Source organism: Hemiscyllium ocellatum, chromosome 48, assembly GCF_020745735.1.
Source record: "Hemiscyllium ocellatum isolate sHemOce1 chromosome 48, sHemOce1.pat.X.cur, whole genome shotgun sequence".
Classification (NCBI taxonomy): domain Eukaryota; kingdom Metazoa; phylum Chordata; class Chondrichthyes; order Orectolobiformes; family Hemiscylliidae; genus Hemiscyllium; species Hemiscyllium ocellatum.
Window position 1 is genome coordinate 4,827,577 of NC_083448.1, and position 20,777 is coordinate 4,848,353.

The following is a 20,777-nucleotide window of genomic DNA, read 5'->3' on the forward strand; positions in this document are numbered from 1 at the left end:
TCCCACTGAGTTCTCGGGTACGCCTGATCAGGTCCTGGGGATTTATCCACTTTTAAGCGTTTCAAGACATCCAGCGCTTCCTCATTTGCTATATGGACATTTTTCGAGATGTCACCATCTACTTCCCCTCATTCGATATCTTCCATGTCCTTCTCCTCAGTAAACACTGATGCAAAATACTGGTGGGTGGATCTTGGAGGAGGGGCCCTATTCTCTAGGAGAAAGTGCGGACTGCAGATGCTGGAGATCAGAGCTGCAAAATGTGTTGCTGGAAAAGCGCAGCAGGTCAGGCAGCGTCCAAGGAGCAGGAGAATCGACGTTTCGGGCATAAGCCCTAGTTACCCTTTTATCCTGAATGCATTTATACAATCCTTTTGGATTCTCCGTAACTTTATTTGCCACAACTATCTTGAGCCCCCTTTTGCCCTCCTAACTTCTTTCTTAACTATACTCCTACTGCCTTTATACTCTGCTAAGGATTCACTCAATCTCTGCTGTTTATCCCTGACATATACTTCCTTCTTTTCCATAACCAAACCCCTCAATTTCTTTAGTCATCCAGCATTCCCTACTGCTAAACATCCCCAATTTGTGAACCAACGTTAAATCCCACTAGCTGAGATTTAACTTTACCAGAAGGATGTGGACGCTTTGGAGAGAGTGCAGGGGAGGTTCAGCAGGCAGTTGCCTGGTGTGGAGGGCGCTAGCTATGACGAGAGGTTGAAGAGACTGGGATTATTTTCATTCAAAAGACAGAGGTTGGAGGGGGGGGGACCTGACTGAGGTCTACAAAATCATGAGAGGTGTAGACAGGGTGGATAGCAAGAAGCTGTTTCCCCAGAGTGGGGGGGTCTCAATTACTGGGGGTCATGGGTTCAAGGTGAGAGGGGAAAAGTTTAAGGGAGATATTGGGTGGCAGGTTCTTTACACAGAGGGTGGTGGGTGCCAGGTTTTATAATCTTGTTTTTTTTTTGTAGAAGATAGGTTTTTAGACAGACTGATTGAGCTGTCTACTGAGAAAGCCAGTAAATAGCTTTTGGGGTCTTGGGTTTTTTAAAAAAAACAGTTGAAACAATAGACGCAGCCTGAATGGGTGCGGCCAGCTCTCACAGACCAGGATTTGCTTGCCAGCGGAGGTGGTAGAGGGCGGGCAGAATAGCGTCGTTTCCAGTCAGGCAGGGAGCAGAGGGATACAGACCCTCAGAAAATAGGTGACAGGAGGGCCGAAGGGCCCGTTCCGGTTCCGGAACGTTCTTTCTTCTTGGTTTGCTGTGCAGCGATATGGATCACTCGCCAAGTGGCATTAGTCCAGGTGAAGAGAAAGGGGAAAAAGGAATGTCAATTTGTCTGTGCTGTGGGAGGGAGAGGGTCTGGCCTATGAGCTGACATGACTGTGAAGTGTTGTGTTACAGCTCAGATCAAGCCCCCTCAAAATACATAAAGGAGGTCGCCTCGATCCTAACACCTTCCTTATTTAAAACACAGATGTAAAATGCTGTGTTTCAGACACAATTCGATTGGTCAAACGACTCAATGTTAAGCAAAACAGCATTTATTCAACCACTATCGTTCAAAGTATGACAACTCTCTTGCAAAACGTTAAAGAATAACAAACACGGTTAATATTCCCAATTCCCTAACAAAATAAAACAAAGAAAGAAATATAAATGCGAGGTGCTGCATTTTGGGAAAGCCAATCTTAGCAGGACTTATCCACTTAATGGTAAGGTCCTGGGGAGTGTTGCTGAACAAAGAGACCTTGGAGTGCAGGTTCATAGCTCCTTGAAAGTGGAGTCGCAGGTAGATAGGATAGTGAAGAAGGCATTTGGTATGCTTTCCTTTATTGGTCAGAGTATTGAGTACAGGAGTTGGGAGGTCATGTTGCGGCTGTACAGGACATTGGTTAGGCCACTGTTGGAATATTGCGTGCAATTCTGGTCTCCTTCCTATTGGGAGGATGTTGTGAAACTTGAAAGGGTTCAGAAAAGATTGACAAGAATGTTGCCAGGGTTGGAGGATCTGAGCTACAGGGAGAGGTTGAACAGGCTGGGACTGTTTTCTCTGGAGCGTCGCAAGCTGATGGGTGACCTTATAAAATCATGGGGGGCATGGATAGGATAAATAGGCAAGGTCTTTTCCCTGGGGTGGGCGAATCCAGAACTAGAGGAGCATAGGTTTAGGGAGAGAGGGGAATGATTGAAAAGGGACCTAAGGGGCAACTTTTTCACACAGAGGGTGGTACGTGTGTGGAATGAGCTGCCAGAGGAAGTGGTGGAGGCTGGTACAATTGCAACATTTAAAAGGCATTTTGATGGGTATATGAATAGGAAGGGTTTGGAGGGATATGGGCCGGGTGCTGGCAGGTGGGACTACATTGGGTTGGGATATCTGGGTCGGCATGGACGGATTGGACCGAAGGGTCTGTTTCCTTGCTGTACATCTCCATGGCTCTAATAACTTAGAAACCTTAACAGAATAACAAATACAGTTAATATTCCTAATACCAACTGTACAGAGAGAAGGAAAAGATCGACCCGACTTTTACAAAACTCTCGCTGGGCGTAAAAACACAAGTAGAACTAGAAATCCCGGTCTGTGAGAGTTGGCCACACCCATTCAGGCTGCATCTATTGTTTCAACCTTCTTTTTAAAAAAAAAAACTGAAGCCCTCAAAAGCTGTTTACTGGCTTTCTAAGTTGACAACTCAATCGGTCTGTCTTAAAACCTCCCTTCTACAAAAGAAAACAGGATAAAAATCACCTCGTGAAGCCACAGTGTTATGGAACAGCAGACGGTAAAAATACTTACACAGCAGCAAGCGGTCACGGTGATCTGAATGGTGTTCCTCCCAGGCTGACACACATGCTTCAGGTAGAGGGGTTTGTGCGTGGCTTTATTCTCGCCCCGCTCTATTGTCAGCGGGGTGGCGTTGATGCTGACCTGGACAGACGCCGGCCAGTTGGTGTTCATCTGCCTGTCTTCGTGATGGTAACACTTGAGCTTCAGCTCCAGGTCCGGCCTGTAGGAGAACCAGTGTGCGCGTCAAGAGCAAATCCGCCTCCAATTTACGCCAGAAGATCAGATTAGATTAGATTCCCGACAGTGTGGGGAAACAGGCCCTTCGGCCCAATAAGTATACACCGACCCTCCGAAGAGCAAACCCTCTGACTAATGCACTTAAAACAATGGCCAATCCACCCGAACCTGCACATCCCTCAGCACTATGGGTAATTTAGCATGGTCAATCCACTCTAACCCACACATCCCTGAACACTATGGGTAATTTAGCATGGCCAATCCACCCTAACCTGCACATCCCTCAGCACTATGGGTAATTTAGCATGGTCAATCCACCCTAACCTGCACATCCCTGAAACACTATGGGTAATTTAGCATGGCCAATCCACCCTAACCTACACATCCCTGATCACTATGGGTAATTTAGCATGGCCAATTCACCCTAACCTGCACATCCCTGAGCACTATGGGTAATTTAGCATGGCCAATCCACCCTAACCTGCACATCCCTGAGCACTATGGGTAATTTAGCATGGCCAATCCACCCTAACCTGCACATCTTTGGACTGTGGGAGGAAACCGGAGCACCCGGAGGAAACCCGCGCAGACACGGGGGAGAACGTGCAAACTCCACACAGACAGTCACCCGAGGCTGGAATTGGACCCTGGTGCTGTGAGGCAGCGGCGCTAACCACTGAGTCACCCTGCCACCACTTGAACTTCAGCTCCAGGTCTGGCCTGTAGGAGAACCAGTGAGCGCGTCAAGAGCAAATCCGCCTCCAATTTATGTCTCGTGAGGCGCAGGAAGGGTAGCAAAAAAAAAGCACACTCCCCTCTCTCTTTTCGCTTCCCTTTTTTTTGGCAACTTTGGTCTCCTGAGCTAAGAAAGGATATATTCACCTGTAGAGGGAGTGCAGTGGGGGTTGACCAGGATGCTGCCTGCTATGGAGGGCACTAGCTATGAAGAGAGGTTGAGTAATTAGGATTGACCGACTGTCTAATGAAAGTTTCGAAGACTGCGTTGAGGATGTGATTAAAAGGTAGACGATTCCCGCAGGACTGGATCGATTGACGTCCCCTGGCTGGGAGGAGCCTATAACCAGGGAGCAGCCAGTCTTAAGTCACGGGAGAGGTTCTGATATGAAGTAACGTCTCTTCACTGAGAGGGCGGAAACCGTCCTGCAGCCTTCTCTTCCACAGAAGGCTGTGGAAGTCAAGTAGCTGAATATATTCCAGCAAGTTTTCTTGAAAGAGATTAAAAGGGTGTGGGGCGAAAGCGGGAATGTAAGATCAAACGTCAGGCGTGATCAGATTGAATGACAGATCCCATTGGAAGGCCTACTCTTATTTTCGATACTTGGATTGTGAGCCAACCTGATATACGTTCACCTGAGGAGGAGAGCTCTCTCCCTTGTGTTTATACAAGTCAGATCTGATACATGTGACGTACAGATACTCATTAAACTCACGAAGAAACTAGATTCAGGAAACATGCCTCACCAGAGAGTCCCGAAAGTGTGGAAACAGGCCCTACGGCCCAATAAGGCCACACTGACCCTTCGAAGAGTAACCCACCCAGACCCATTCCCCTCGATCCTATTATCCTATATTTACCCCTGAGTATTGCACCTAACCAACACGTCCCTGAGCACTATGGGACAATTTAGCACGGCCAATCCACCCTAACCTGCACATCCCTGAGCACTATGGGTAATTTAGCACGGCCAATCCACCCTAACCTACACATCCCTGAGCACTATGGGTAATTTAGCATGGCCAATCCACCCTAACCCGCACATCCCTGAGCACTGTGGGTAATTTAGCATGGCCAATCCACCCTAACCTGCACATCCCTGAGCACTATGGGTAACTTAGCATGGCCAATCCACCCTAACCTACACATCCCTGAACACTATGGGTAATTTAGCATGGCCAATCCACCCTACCCTGCACATCCCTGAGCACTATGGGTAATTTAGCATGGCCAATCCACCCTAACCTGCACATCCCTGAGCACTATGGGTAATTTAGCATGGCCAATCCACCCTAACCTGCACATCTTTGGACTGTGGGAGGAAACCGGAGCACCCGGAGGAAACCCGCGCAGACACGGGGGAGAACGTGCAAACTCCACACACAGACAGTCACCCAAGGCTGGAATTGGACCCTGGTGCTGTGAGGCAGCGGCGCTAACCACTGAGTCACCCTGCCACCACTTGAACTTCAGCTCCAGGTCTGGCCTGTAGGAGAACCAGTGAGCGCGTCAAGAGCAAATCCGCCTCCAATTTATGTCTCGTGAGGCGCAGGAAGGGTAGCAAGAAAAAAGCACACTCCCCTCTCCCTTTTCGCTTCCCCTTTTTTTTGGCAACTTTGGTCTCCCGAGCTAAGAAAGGATTTATTCACCTGTAGAGGGAGTGCTGTGGGGGTTGACCAGGATGCTGCCTGCTATGGAGGGCACTAGCTATGAAGAGAGGTTGAGTAGATTTAGGATTGACCGACTGTCTAATGAAAGTTTCGAAGACTGCGTTGAGGATGTGATTAAAAGGTAGACGATTCCCACAGGACTGGATCGATTGACGTCCCCTGGTTGGGAGGAGCCTATAACCAAGGAGCAGCCAGTCTTAAGTCACGGGAGAGGTTCTGATATGAGGTAACGTCTCTTCACTGAGAGGGTGGAGACCGTCCTGCAGCCTTCTCTTCCACAGAAGGCTGTGGAAGCCAAGTAGCTGAATATATTCCAGCAGGTTTTCTTGAAAGAGATTAAAAGGGTGTGGGGCGAAAGCGGGAATGTAAGATCAAACGTCAGGCGTGATCAGATTGAATGACAGATCCCATTGGAAGGCCTACTCTTATTTTCGATATTTGGATTGTGAGCCAACCTGATATACGTTCACCTGAGGAGGAGAGCTCTCTCCCTTGTGTTTATACAAGTCAGATCTGATACATGTGACGTACAGATACTCATTAAACTCACGAAGAAACTAGATTCAGGAAACATGCCTCACCAGAGAGTCCCGAAAGTGTGGAAACAGGCCCTACGGCCCAATAAGGCCACACTGACCCTTCGAAGAGTAACCCACCCAGACCCATTCCCCTCGATCCTATTATCCTATATTTACCCCTGAGTATTGCACCTAACCAACACGTCCCTGAGCACTATGGGACAATTTAGCACGGCCAATCCACCCTAACCTGCACATCCCTGAGCACTATGGGTAATTTAGCACGGCCAATCCACCCTAACCTACACATCCCTGAGCACTATGGGTAATTTAGCACGGCCAATCCACCCTAACCTGCACATCCCTGAGCACTATGGGTAATTTAGCATGCCCAATCCACACTAACCTACACATCCCTGAGCACTATGGGTAATTTAGCATGGCCAATCCACCCTAATCTGCACATCCCTGAGCACTATGGGTAATTTAGCACGGCCAATCCACCCTAACCTACACATCCCTCAGCACTATGGGTAATTTAGCATGGCCAATCCACCCTAACCTGCACATCCCTGAGCACTATGGGTAATTTAGCATGGCCAATCCACCCTAATCTGCACATCCCTGAGCACTATGGGTAATTTAGCACAGCCAATCTACCCTAACCTACACATCCCTGAGCACTATGGGTAATTTAGCATGGCCGATCCACCCTAACCTGCACATCCCTGAGCACTATGGGTAATTTAGCACGGCCAATCCACCCTAACCTGCACATCCCTGAACACTATGGGTAATTTAGCACAGCCAATCCACCCTAACCTGCACATCCCTGAGCACTATGGGTAATTTAGCACAGCCAATCCACCCTAACCTGCACATCCCTGAGCACTATGGGTAATTTAGCACGGCCAATTCACCCTAACCTGCACATCCCTGAGCACTATGGGTAATTTAGCATGGCCAATTCACCCTAACCTGCACATCCCTGAGCACTATGGGTAATTTAGCACGGCCAATTCACCCTAAGCTGCACATCCCTGAGCACTATGGGTAATTTAGCATGGCCAATTCACCCTAACCTGCACATTCCTGAGCACTATGGGTAATTTAGCATGGCCAATCCACCCTAACCTGCACATCCCTGAGCACTATGGGTAATTTAGCATGGCCGACCCAGCCTAACCTGCACATCTTTGGACTGTGGGAGGAAACTGGAGCACTTGGAGGAAACCCATGCAGACGTTGGGGAGAATGTGCAAACTCCACACACACTGTGTGGAGGAGGCTGGAATCGAACCTGGGTCCCTGGCGCCGTGAGGCAGCAGCGCTAACCGCTGAGCCACCATGTCGCAAATCCGACATTATCTTGCCTGCAAGGATTTTCACATCAACCTGAAGATTGTGGACTCTCCCCTGATCTTTCTCGGGCTGTCCCCGATTTCTCCCCGTAGCGGGTTGGCTTTTCTGAGAGTTCTCAAACGCCGACTCAAGTCTCTCTCTGTCTCTCTCTCCCTCTCTCTGTCTCCCCCCCTCTCTCTCTCTCTCTCTCCCGGTTCAAGTGCCCACTCCCTCACTCCCAGCGAACCTGGAGCCCACTGGGGATTCGAACCCAGGACCATCGGTTCTCTCCGGTTGGTGAGTGGCGCTCTGTGCACCTGGCTGCAGAGACTGGCAAAATACTGGGCAAAATCAGGGACGTTAGGAACGATTTTCCTGCTACCTGACCTGCTGTGCTTTTCCAGCACCCCTCTCTAATCTTGCCTCTAGTCTGCAGTCCCCACTTTCAGCAGGGCAAAATATTGGACCCCCCCCCTCTCTCTCTTGAATGGGACCCCCTCGCTTCCACGACATTTTCAAACTGTGGCCCTCTGGTTCTAGATTCTCATATATCCACCCCCCATCAGATCCTTTGCAGATCTCAATTAAGTCACCTCTGATTCGACAAATTGCCAGGGGACTAGCGTTCCCTGATAAAACAGTCCACTCACCCCCGTAGAACTCTAAACTTATAAATCTCCAGCTCCCCTCACAATAAATGACCTTACCCTTTGACTTGCCCAGATTATTTGATGTGCTGGTCGACTGACTTCTGTGACTAATGCACATGGACACCCAGATCCCTCTGTACTTCACAGTTCCCCGACCGCCCACCATTCGGCCCACACGATATTCCATTTGCCACCTCTTTGCTGACTCACTGAAATTTTCTAGATCGCCTTTGTAGCCTCCTCGCACCTTACTGTCATGGAGTCATCGAGACGGAAACAGACCCTTCGGTCCAACCTGTCCGTGCCTACCCAGATACCCTAACCTAATCTGCCAGCACCCGGCCCATATCCCTCCAAACCCTTCCTATTCATATACCCATCCAGATGCCTCTTAAATGTTGCAATTGTACCAGCCTCCACCACTTCCTCTGGCAGCTCATTCCATACACGTACCACCCTCTGTGTGAAAAAGTTGCCCCTTAGGTCTCTTTTATATCTTTCCCCTCTCACTCTAAGCCTATGCCCCTCTAGTTCTGGACTCCCCCACCCCAGGGGAAAAGACCTTGTCTATTTATCCTATCCATGCCCCCTCATGATTTTATAAACCTCTATAAGGTCACCCCTCAGCCTCTGACGCTCCAGGGAAAACAGCCCCGGCCTATCCAGCCTCTCCCTATAGCTCAAACCCCTCCAACATCCTTGTCAATCTTTTCTGAACCCTTTCAAGTTTCACAACATCTTTCCGACAGGAAGGAGACCAGAATTGCACGCAATATTCCAACAGCGGCCTAACCAATGTCCTGTACAGCCGCAACGTGACCTCCCAACTCCTGTACTCAATACTCTGACCAATAAAGGAAAGCATACCAAACGCTGCCTTCACTATCCTATCTACCTGCAGCAAGTTCAGCAACTATATCTTCATCCAGGCCATTTATATAAAGTGTAAATTTTGAGGTCCCTGTACTGATCTACTCTTTCAACCCAAAAAAGACCCACTAATGCTGACTTGCAGTTTACCAACCTATCTATTATCCATCCCTCTCAGGCACCGTGCTCTCTCTCTCTCTCTCTCACATCTCTCTTCCAGCCCTCTCTCTTCATCACCACTGTCTCTCCCCCATCATATCTATTCTGTCTCTCTCTCTCAGACATCTCTCAGTCACCTCTCTCTCGATCGCAGGCATCTCTCTCTCTCTCTCTCTCTCACACCATCTCTCTTCCATCCCTCTCTCTTCGTCACCACTGTCTCTCCCCCATCATAACCGTTCTGTCTCTCTCTCTCTCTCAGACACCTCTCTCTCTCGCTGTCAGACATCTCTCTCTCTCATCATCTCTCTTCCATCCCTCTCTCTCTCTCTCAGACACCTCTCTCTCTCTCTCTCCCATTGTCTCTCTTCCATCCCTCTCTCTTCGTCACCACTGTCTCTCCCCCATCATAACCGTTCTGTCTCTCTCTCTCAGACACCTCTCTCTCTCTCTCTCCCTCAGACATCTCTCTCTCATCTCTTTTCCATCCCTCTCTCTTCATCCCCACTGTCTCTCCCCCATCATATATTTCTGTCCCTCTCTCAATCTCTCTCAGGCATCTCTCTCCCTCAGATCTCTCTCTCTCTCCCATCTCTTTCTCATGTTACCACCTCCGCTATGAGGGTTTATTTTTTGTTGCCCTTTGTCTGGAAATCGAAATACGTTACACCCGCCAGGTTCCCCTTTGTCTGCAGCACGTGTATGAACCTCGGAAGGTTGGTCGTAGAAATATACGCCCTGCAGGTACGGCAGGTACTGAGGACGGCAGATGGAGCTCTGTCCTCCATTGCCAGAGGGATGGAGTTTAAAAGCAGGGAGGTTATGGTACAGGGAGCTGGTGAGGCCACACCTGGCGGACTGTGTCCAGTTTTGGTCTCCTCTTGGCCTTTCCCAGTGCTGCCCACATCTCCGTGACCAGATCGCGGGCATTCTGGGTTGTTGCTTGACGGCCGTGGGTGTTGGCCCGCAAGATGGCGTCGTGCGCTCTCAGGTGCCCGCGTGACGGGTCCTCGGTTTAACGCCTCCGCTCCGACAGGCCGCACCCCTTCGGGCGCTGGCCTCTCGCTTCCTGCATTTGTTTGCCCTCTGGGAGGCGGGGGGGGTTGGCACTCCCTCCAGGTGTGCCAGTGAACCCACTGTGGCATGGCTCACCTCCCACCCATGATGCTCGTTTCCCCACGGGATGGAGAGCCCGTTCCTCTACCAGGGAGCCGGGCTGCCCTCCTGTGGTGAGACTGGCAACTGCAGCCCTTTCAGCAGAGCCCAAGGTTTAACCTGTCCCCCACTGGAAAAAGGCCACAGCATTGACACTCTCGCGGCACGACACAGAGAGAGCTAGGTAGCCGCTGGAAAATATGAAATCACTCCGGTGCGCTCAGACGGCACGGTGCCTCACAGTGCCAATACCCGGGTTCGATTCCAACCTCGGGGCGACTGTCTGTGTGGAGTTTGCACATTCTCCCCGTGTCTGTGTGGGTTTCCTCTGGGTGCTCCAGTTTCCTCCCACAATCCAAAGATGTGCAGGTTAGGATGGATTGGCCATGCTAAATTACCCATAGTGCTCAGGGATGTGCAGGTTAGGGTGAATTGGCCATGCTAAATTACCCATAGTGCTCAGGGATGTGCAGGTTAGGGTGGATTGGCCATGCTAAATTACCCATAGTGCTCAGGGATGTGCAGGTTAGGGTGGATTGGCCATGCTAAATTACCCACAGTGGTCAGGGATGTGCAGGTTAGGGTGGATTGGCCATGCTAAATTACCCATAGTGCCCAGGGATGTGCAGGTTAGGGTGGATTGGCCGTGCTAAATTACCCATAGTGCTCAGGGATGTGCAGGTTAGGGTGGATTGGCCTTGCTAAATTACCCACAGTGCTCAGGGATGTGCAGGTTAGGGTGGATTGGCCGTGCTAAATTACCCATAGTGCTCAGGGATGTGCAGGTTAGGGTGGATTGGCCGTGCTAAATTACCCATAGTGCTCAGGGATGTGCAGGTTAGAGTGGATTGGCCGTGCTAAATTACCCATAGTGCTCAGGGATGTGCAGGTTAGGGTGGATTGGCCATGCTAAATTACCCATAGTGCTCAGGGATGTGCAGGTTAGGGTGGATTGGCCGTGCTAAATTACCCATAGTGCTCAGGGATGTGCAGGTTAGGGTGGATTGGCCGTGCTAAATTACCCATAGTGCTCAGGGATGTGCAGGTTAGGGTGGATTGGCCGTGCTAAATTGCCCGGAGTGTTCGGTGAAGGGGTAAATGTAGGGGAATGGGTCTGGGTGGGATACTCCTCGGAGGGTCGGTATGGACTTGTTGGGCCGAAGGGCCTGTTCCCAGAATATCGGGGAATCGAATCAGGTCCGTCTGGAGAAAAACCGAGACACTTTCCGAGCGCTGACTCACTGCTGCTAAACACGGTGCTTGAAGTGCAACACGATTTCAGGAAAAGATAGGCGTGAGGAGCAATCGGTTTTGTGTTTCCGTTTGTTCAGGGGCTGGGACGGACGCTGTCTAGGCCACAGGATTTCTCATCTGCAAATTGTCCCCTTGAGCTGGTGAGGGAGACGGGGAAAAGCTATCTACCACTCTCTGCCTCAGCCCCGGTCTCTTGGCACCCACCCCCCCGCTCAACCCCTCACCTCCACGTCAGCGTCTGATGAACAGAATGGCGCAGGTAAAAGATGTGGTTGCTGACGGCGAGATTATGTTCCAACCGAAAGGGTTCCAGGACAACGCCGTCGCGCACGGGGAAGGTCAGCCGCAGCTCGTCAGCGGGGTTTCCTACAATTCACAGACAGCAGGGGCATCAGAGACAATGCTGTCCCTCTGTCAAACACCACCCTCTCTCCCTGTCTCCCCTAACGTCTCCTTCCATCCCTCTCTCTCAGACACCGCACTCTCTCCCTGTATGTGTCTCCCCTAACGTCTCCTTCCAACCCTCCCTCTCAGACACAGCACTCTCTCCCTGTCTGTGTCTCCCCTAACGTCTCTGTCCATCCCTCTCTCAGACACAGCACTCTCTCCCTGTCTGTGTCTTCCCTAACATCTCTGTCCATCTCTCTCTCAGACACCACACTCTCTCCCTGTCTGTGTCTTCCCTAACGTCTCCTTCCATCCCTCTCTCAGACACCGCACTCTCTCCCTGTCTGTGTCTCCCCTAACGTCTCCTTCTATCTCTCGCTCAGACACCGCACTCTCTCCCTGTATGTGTCTCCCCTAACGTCTCCTTCCAACCCTCCCTCTCAGACACAGCACTCTCTCCCTGTCTGTGAGTCCCCTAACGTCTCTGTCCATCCCTCTCTCAGACACCACACTCTCTCCCTGTCTGTGTCTCCCCTAACGTCTCCTTCCTTCTCTCTCTCAGACACAGCACTCTCTCCCTGTCTGTGTCTCCCCTAACGTCTCCGTCCATCCCTCTCTCAGACACAGCACTCTCTCCCTGTCTGTGTCTCCCCTAACGTCTCCTTCCATCCCTCTCTCAGACACCGCACTCTCTCCCTGTCTGTGTCTCCCCTAACGTCTCTGTCCATCCCTCTCTCAGACACCACACTCTCTCCCTGTCTGTGTCTTCCCTAACATCTCCTTCCATCCCTCTCTCAGACACCGCACTCTCTCCCTGTCTGTGTCTCCCCTAACGTCTCCTTCCAACCCTCCCTCTCAGACACAGCACTCTCTCCCTGTCTGTGTCTCCCCTAACGTCTCCGTCCATCCCTCTCTCAGACACTGTACTCTCTCCCTGTCTGTGTTTTCCCTAACATCTCTGTCCATCTCTCTCTCAGACACCGCACTCTCTCCCTGTCTGTGTTTTCCCTAACATCTCTGTCCATCTCTCTCTCAGACACCGCACTCTCTCCCAGCCCGTGTCTTTTAATGTCTCTACCTGAGAGACGATAGAGAGAGGGAACGGAGAGACGATACAGAGAGATGGAACAGAGAGACGATAGAGAGAGGGAACGGAGAGAGGATAGAGAGAGGAAACGGAGAGACGATAGAGAGAGGGAACAGAGAGAGGATAGAGAGAGGGAACGGAGAGAGGATAGAGAGAGGGAACAGAGAGAGGATAGAGAGAGGGAACGGAGAGAGGATAGAGAGAGGGAACGGAGAGAGGATAGAGAGAGGGAACGGAGAGAGGATAGAGAGAGGGAACAGAGAGAGGATAGAGAGAGGGAACGGAGAGAGGATAGAGAGAGGGAACGGAGAGAGGATAGAGAGAGGGAACGGAGAGATGATAGAGAGAGGGAACGGAGAGAGGATAGAGAGAGGGAACGGAGAGAGGATAGAGAGAGGGAACGGAGAGAGGATAGAGAGAGGGAACAGAGAGAGGATAGAGAGAGGGAACAGAGAGAGGATAGAGAGAGAGAACGGAGAGATGATAGAGAGAGAGAACGGAGAGAGGATAGAGAGAGGGAACGGAGAGATGATAGAGAGAGGGAACGGAGAGAGGATAGAGAGAGGGAACGGAGAGAGGATAGAGAGAGGGAACAGAGAGAGGATAGAGAGAGAGAACGGAGAGATGATAGAGAGAGGGAACGGAGAGAGGATAGAGAGAGGGAACGGAGAGATGATAGAGAGAGGGAACGGAGAGAGGATAGAGAGAGGGAACGGGGAGAGGATAGAGAGAGGGAACGGAGGGATGATAGAGAGAGGGAACGGAGAGAGGATAGAGAGAGGGAACGGAGAGATGATAGAGAGAGGGAACGGAGAGAGGATAGAGAGAGGGAACGGAGAGACGATAGAGAGAGGGAACGGAGGGATGATAGAGAGAGGGAACGGAGGGATGATAGAGAGAGGGAACGGAGAGAGGATAGAGAGAGGGAACGGAGAGAGGATAGAGAGAGGGAACGGAGGGATGATAGAGAGAGGGAACGGAGAGAGGATAGAGAGAGGACACGGAGAGACGATAGAGAGAGGGAACGGAGAGAGGATAGAGAGAGGGAACGGGGAGAGGATAGAGAGAGGGAACGGAGAGAGGATAGAGAGAGGGAACGGAGAGAGGATAGAGAGAGGGAACGGAGAGACGATAGAGAGAGGGAACGGAGGGATGATAGAGAGAGGGAACGGAGGGATGATAGAGAGAGGGAACGGAGAGAGGATAGAGAGAGGGAACGGGGAGAGGATAGAGAGAGGGAACGGAGAGAGGATAGAGAGAGGGAACGGAGAGAGGATAGAGAGAGGGAACGGAGAGAGGATAGAGAGAGGGAACGGAGGGATGATAGAGAGAGGGAACGGAGGGATGATAGAGAGAGGGAACGGAGAGAGGATAGAGAGAGGACACGGAGGGATGATAGAGAGAGGGAACGGAGAGACGAATGAGAGAGAGAGAACGGAGAGAGGATAGAGAGAGAGAGAACGGAGAGAGGATAGAGAGAGAGAGAACGGAGAGAGGATAGAGAGAGGGAACGGAGAGAGGATAGAGAGAGGGAACGGAGGGATGATAGAGAGAGGGAACGGAGAGAGGATAGAGAGAGGGAACGGAGAGAGGATAGAGAGAGGGAACGGAGGGATGATAGAGAGAGGGAACGGAGGGATGATAGAGAGAGGGAACGGAGAGAGGATAGAGAGAGGACACGGAGGGATGATAGAGAGAGGGAACGGAGAGACGAATGAGAGAGAGAGAACGGAGAGAGGATAGAGAGAGAGAGAACGGAGAGACGATAGAGAGAGAGAGAACGGAGAGACGATAGAGAGAGAGAGAACGGAGAGAGGATAGAGAGAGGGAACGGAGAGACGATGGAGAGAGGGAACGAAGAGAGGATAGAGAGAGAGAGAACGGAGGGATGATAGAGAGAGGGAACGGAGAGACGATAGAGAGAGGGAACGGAGGGACGATGGAGAGAGGGAACGAAGAGAGGATAGAGAGAGAGAGAACGGAGGGATGATAGAGAGAGGGAACGGAGAGAGGATAGAGAGAGAGAACGGAGAGAGGATAGAGAGAGGGAACGGAGAGAGGATAGAGAGAGGGAACGGAGAGACGATAGAGAGAGGGAACGGAGAGAGGATAGAGAGAGGGAACGGAGAGAGGATAGAGAGAGGGAACGGGGAGACGATAGAGAGAGGGAACGGGGAGACGATAGAGAGAGACAGCGATATCGGAGACATGATTTGAGAGAGAGAGAGAGAGAGAGAGAGAGACGTCACTGAGAGAAAACAGGAGAGAGGGACTGAGCTAACTGAGTGATGAATGGAAGGGAACTGACAGGAGATAGAGAGAGAGAAAGGGAGACAGGGATGTTCCAGTATTGGTCCTGCTGCGTGTTTCCTTCCCCAGTGGGGAATTCCCCATTTAATACAAGGGCCAGGTCAGTAAGTTCACATCAACCGTGTTTCCTGAAACCCCCTTTTCTCCACCTGCTTCCTCAGCCCCCGTTCTAGAACCTTCTCCCTCACAACTCCAGCTCTCTTTCCTTTTTCACCTCCCTTTCCCACCCTCCCAACGCCCTCCCCCAATGATGGTCGCTCTCCTACTTCAATGAGTCTGTCCACCCCACCCCCCACCCGTCATCTCTCCCCCCACATGGACACCTACCTGCAGACGGGAGATGACTCAGACCGAGCTTAACGTCCGGGGGGATGGCTGAGGTGACCTCTTGGATCGGGGACACGTACGGGGGGAGACCGCTTCCCGGAGAGTTGGCGTAGCCCGCCACCGACCTCGCAGGCTGCAGAGAGAAGCGACGGCCGGTTATTCCCGGATCGGAATCACGCTCGCTTTCCCCCCTTCCCCCCAAGCGCGTTTCGGAAGGAGGGCCGCGGTCACTTTCCGTCCGGCAGTTATCCCTCGAGGTGGCCCGCGAGGATCAGTCCTTAGGCCCGAGTGAGCCACATCTGAACGTTTGAGGAGCGGGAGACTTGGCGCTTCAGGCCTCAGGCAAGGCCTATGCCTTGAAACGTTGACGCTCCAGCTCCCCGGGACGCTGCCTGACCTGCTGCACTTTTCCAGCGCCCACACTCTCTCAAATGTGTGTACAGGAGCGGTGAAGTTTTGTTTCAACTGGACGGGAGCTTGGTTAACCTCCTCAGCTGGAGTACAGCGCGCAGTTTCCAGCTCCTTATTGAGGGAGAGCCACGTCAGGACCAGGAGTAAGACTAGGCCGCCTGGCCGCACTTCGAGCCCTTCATGGCGGATCTCTCTGTCGTCCCTGCCTCCCCGCCCTCTCCCTCCCCTTCATTCCTTGACCAAAAATGATCGATCTCGGCATTAAAAGCACTCCCTGAGGAACCACTCCACCAATCCTGGGGGAAGAGGTTCCTCTTCCACTCCAGTCCTCAGTCTGCTCCCCACCTCCGCCATTTTGAGACTGTTCCCCCTCGTTCTCGTTTCAGTAGGGACGACCTTCCTGCTTTTATCTTTTCCACTCCTGTCCTTATTTTTCCGTGTGAAAGATCACGCCACACCAGGTTAGAGTCCAACAGGTTTATTTGGAAGCACTAGCTTTCGGAGCGACGCTCCTTCATCAGGTACCTGGCGTTGTGTGATTTGTACACCCCAGTCCAACACCAGCGTCTCCAAATCATCACTTTATATGTTTCTATAAGATCCCCCTCCCCTATTCTTCTGAATTCCAATGTATATAATCCCAGACTCTCCTCCTAAACCGAGCCCCTCAACTCTAGGATCTACCCAGTGTACCTCCTCTGCAACCCCCCTCCATCCTTTCTCAAGTGAGGAGATCAAAGATCCGTATGTTCACCGGATGTGCTCCGGGGATGGTGGGATTGTCCTATGAAGAGAGATTGGGCTAAACCAGTCTCGCAACCAAGGAGAAAGCGAGGGCTGCGGGTGCCGGAGCTCAGAGTCGAAGACTGTGGGGCGGGGAACACAGCGTCTGAGGAGCAGGGAGAGTCGACATCGCGAGCACGGTCTCTTTCATCAGGAATCCGCCGACAAAGAGCTGACGCTCGAAACGTCAACTCTCCTTTGGTCCCGCGTCCTCGAAATCCCGAAAGCGGTGCGGCACGGTGGCTCAGTGTTTAGCACCGCTGCCCTCAAAGTGCCAGGGACCCGGGTTCAATTCCCGCCTCGGGTGACTGTTTGTGTGGGTTTCCCCCGGGTGCTCCGGTTTCCTCCCACAATCCAAAGATGTGCGGGTTAGGGTGGATTGGCCATGCTAAATTACCCATAGTGCTCAGGGATGTGCAGGTTAGGGTGGATTGGCCATGCTGAATTACCCATAGTGCTCAGGGATGTGCAGGTTAGGGTGGATTGGCCGTGCTAAGTTACCCATAGTGCTCAGGGATGTGCAGGTTAGGGTGGATTGGCCGTGCTAAATTACCCATAGTGCTCAGGGATGTGCAGGTTAGGGTGGATTGGCCGTGCTAAATTACCCATAGTGCTCAGGGATGTGCAGGTTAGGGTGGATTGGCCGTGCGAAATTGTCCCATAGTGTTCAGCGGTAAACGTGGTGTAGGGGAATGGGTCTGGGTGGGTTACTCTTCGGAGGGTCGGTGTGGCCGCGTTGGGCTGAAGGGCCTGTTTCCACACTGTCGGGAATCTAATCGAAAGGAGAAGTGATCCCATCGAGATTTACATTAAGGGAGAGATGCAATTATCTCCCCCCTGATCTAAAGTCTGCGGCAAAGAAGGGGGAAAGTCACTGAGGTCTGGGATTGGAGTATCGCTTACTTGGACGGCAGTGAAGAAATGCGTACTGGAGAGGGCTGAGGACGTTTGGTCAGTACGTCAGAGGTAGAGATCGAAACAGCTCTGACCCCTCCGGAAGGGTGTCGGGATTGACCCACGCGCAGACCAGGACGCCGATGGGAGAGTGGGGGAGAGCCCTGTGTCGAGAGCACCCTGCCCCTCCCATCCCTCCACCAGCCCTCCGACGCCCAGTCCAAGGAACCCGGACATACCCTGTTCGTACTGACCTGCGGGTAGCTACTGGAAGTATCAGCTGGAAAGCTGTCGCTTTGTCTATTGTACCGCTCCGAGGACTGTGGGATCAACAAAAAAAAAACAGGGTATCACCCATCAACCGATCTCGGGGACGCGTTGTCACCGGACCGATCTCCCAGTCAGGGTAACGGGGAGATCAGAGCTGAAAATGTGTTGCTGGAAAAGCGCAGCAGGTCAGGCAGCATCCAAGGAACAGGAGATTCGATGTTTCGGGCATAAGACCTTCTTCAGGAATGAGGAAAGTGTGTCCAGCAGGCTAAGATAAAAGGTAGGGAGGAGGGACTTGGGGGAGGGGCGATGGAGATGTGATAGGTGGAAGGAGGTCAAGGTGAGGGTGATAGGCCGGACTGCGGGTGGGCGCGGAGAGGTCAGGAAGAAGATTGCAGGTTAGGAAGGCGGTGCTGAGTTCGAGGGTTGGGACTGAGACAAGGTGGGGGGGAGGGGAAATGAGGAAACTGGAGAAATCTGAGTTCATCCCTTGTGGTTGGAGGGTTCCCAGGCGGAAGATGAGGCGCTCTTCCTCCAGCCGTCGTGTTGCTATGGTCTGGCGATGGCGGAGTCCAAGGACCTGCATGTCCTTGGTGGAGTGGGAGGGGGGAGTTGAAGTGTTGAGCCACGGGGCGGTTGGGTTGGTTGGTCCGGGTGTCCCAGAGGTGTTCTCTGAAACGTTCCGCAAGTAGGCGGCCTGTCTCCCCAATGTAGAGGAGGCCACATCGGGTGCAGCGGATGCAGTAAATGATGTGTGTGGAGGTGCAGGTGAATTTGTGGCGGATATGGAAGGATCCCTTGGGGCCTTGGAGAGAAGTAAGGGAGGAGGTGTGGGCGCAAGTTTTACATTTCTTGCGGTTGCAGGGGAAGGTGCCGGGAGTGGAGGTTGGGTTGGTGGGGAGGTATCTGCAGACCTCACTTTCTCCTCGCAGATTTTAACAGGGAGAAGAGGCTAGTTTCTGTCATTCATACTATCATCCTGTCCTCTAGGGTTTACAGCTATATAGCATCTGAGATACTACGCCCAGTTTTGGTCTCCTCACTTGAGTAAGGATGTACCGGCACTGGCGGGGGATGCAAAGGAAGTTCACTATGTCGATTCCGGAGTTGAGGGGCGAGGGGGGTTGGCTTATGAGGAGAGATTGAGTTGGCTGGGATCATATTTGTTGGAATTCAACTGAATGGGTTGAGGGGGGCGGATCTTAGAGAAACATAAAATTATGAAGGGGATACTTAAGATGGAAACAGGGTGGGTGAGACTAGAACTGGGGGGGAGGAGCCTCAAAATGAGGGGGTGGGGGGAGCAGATTTTGGATGGTGTTGAGGAGCCACCCAAAGAATTGTGAATCCCCGCCCAGTGAAGCATCGAGGCGATTCCGTTGCATGTTTTGAAAGGCAAAGGTGGATTGTGGGACAGTAAAGGAATGAAGGGGGAAGAGGGCGGGGAAAGTGGAGCTAAGTCCCCGAGAGAGGTCAGCCATGACGCTATTGAAGGGCGGGGGGGTGGGGGCAGGCTCGAGAGAGGTCAGACGGCCTACTCCGGCCTTCGATTCTGAGGACGGTAAAGAGACCAGAGTCATTACTCCACTAACATGGCCAATCCCAGCCTAGCCTACACATCCCTGGGCATTATGGGTAATTTAACATGGCCAACCCAGCCTGGTCTACACATCCCTGGGCATTATGGGTAATTTAACATGGCCAACCCACCCTATCCTACACATCCCTGGGCATGATGGGTAATTTAACATGGCCCACCCAGCCTAGCCTACACATCCCTGGGCATTGTGGGTAATTTAACATGGCCAGCCCCACCCTAGCCTACACATCCCTGGGCATTATGGGTAATTTAACATGGCCAACCCAGCCTATCAACTCCACGACCAACCATGCCACCGCCCCCAACCCGGCCAAGGGTTCAAATCCCATCATGGGCATTAATTGTCAGAAAGGCCCCAGTAGCGTTGACTGAAGTGGTTTCCAAAGGATGAGATGGGCATGGGCCAAGCGCAGGGAAATGGGAGATGGACGTTTTGGCTGGTTCCAACCAGTTTGGACCAAAGGGCCTGTTTCCGCGCTGTAGGATACTCTTGAGGGAAGGAAAGAAGTCAGCAATCCTCCCGCCCCACCCAACTCCCGGTTTTCCCTCCATGGTGACTCCAGACACCCCCCCCCCCCCGTCTTCCGGTGATGCCCAGCTCTACACCAGCCTCTGAAATAACTGGGTAGAGCCCCCCAGTCCCCTGCACACGCAGCCGCTCCATCGGAGGGGACAAATCCATCCCGCGGACCCCCAGCTAAGAGCAGACAGCATCACAACTGCAAGAACATGGTCCAACTTTCTCCAGAGGATGGACAGCAAAGGTTTTAAAGGGTAGCTTTCCCACTCTTACCACATGGGTTGGCCATGTTAAATTACCCATCATGCCCAGGGATGTGTAGGCTGGGGTGGGGGTTGGCCATGTTAAATTACCCATAATGCCCAGGGATGTGTAGGCTAGGCTGGGTTGGCCATGTAATATTACCCACAATGCCCAGGGATGTGTAGGTTAGGCTGGGTTGGCCATGTTCAATTACCCATCATGCCCAGGGATGTGTAGGCTAGGGTGGGTTGGTCATGTTAAATTACCCATCATGCCCAGGGATGTGTAGGCTGGGTGGGTTGGCCATGCTAAATTACCCATTATGCCCAGGGATGTGTAGGCTAGGCTGGATTGGTCATGTTAAATTACCCATCATGCCCAGGGATGTGTAGGCTAGGCTGGGTTGGCCATGTTAAATTACCCATAATGCCCAGGGATGTGTAGGCTAGGCTGGGTTGGCCATGTTAAATTACCCATCATGCCCAGGGATGTGCAGGTTAGGTGAACTGGCACGGATAATCTGATTTATTAATAATTGTGCTACAATATTTTAACT

The 20,777-nt window shown here is 52.0% G+C and overlaps 1 protein-coding gene across 1 annotated transcript in view; it reads right to left on the reverse strand.

Annotated features, from left to right (window-relative positions):
• Positions 1 to 20,777, reverse strand: part of LOC132836851 (zinc finger MIZ domain-containing protein 1-like) — a 91,578-nt gene that overhangs the window by 36,371 nt on the left and 34,430 nt on the right. The window contains exons 8-10 of the mRNA XM_060856387.1: positions 15,501 to 15,633; positions 11,614 to 11,755; positions 2,809 to 3,019 (exon numbers count right to left, since the gene is read on the reverse strand). Of these exons, the coding sequence (XP_060712370.1) occupies positions 2,809 to 3,019; positions 11,614 to 11,755; positions 15,501 to 15,633 (486 nt within the window). The remainder of the gene's footprint in view (positions 1 to 2,808; positions 3,020 to 11,613; positions 11,756 to 15,500; positions 15,634 to 20,777) is intronic.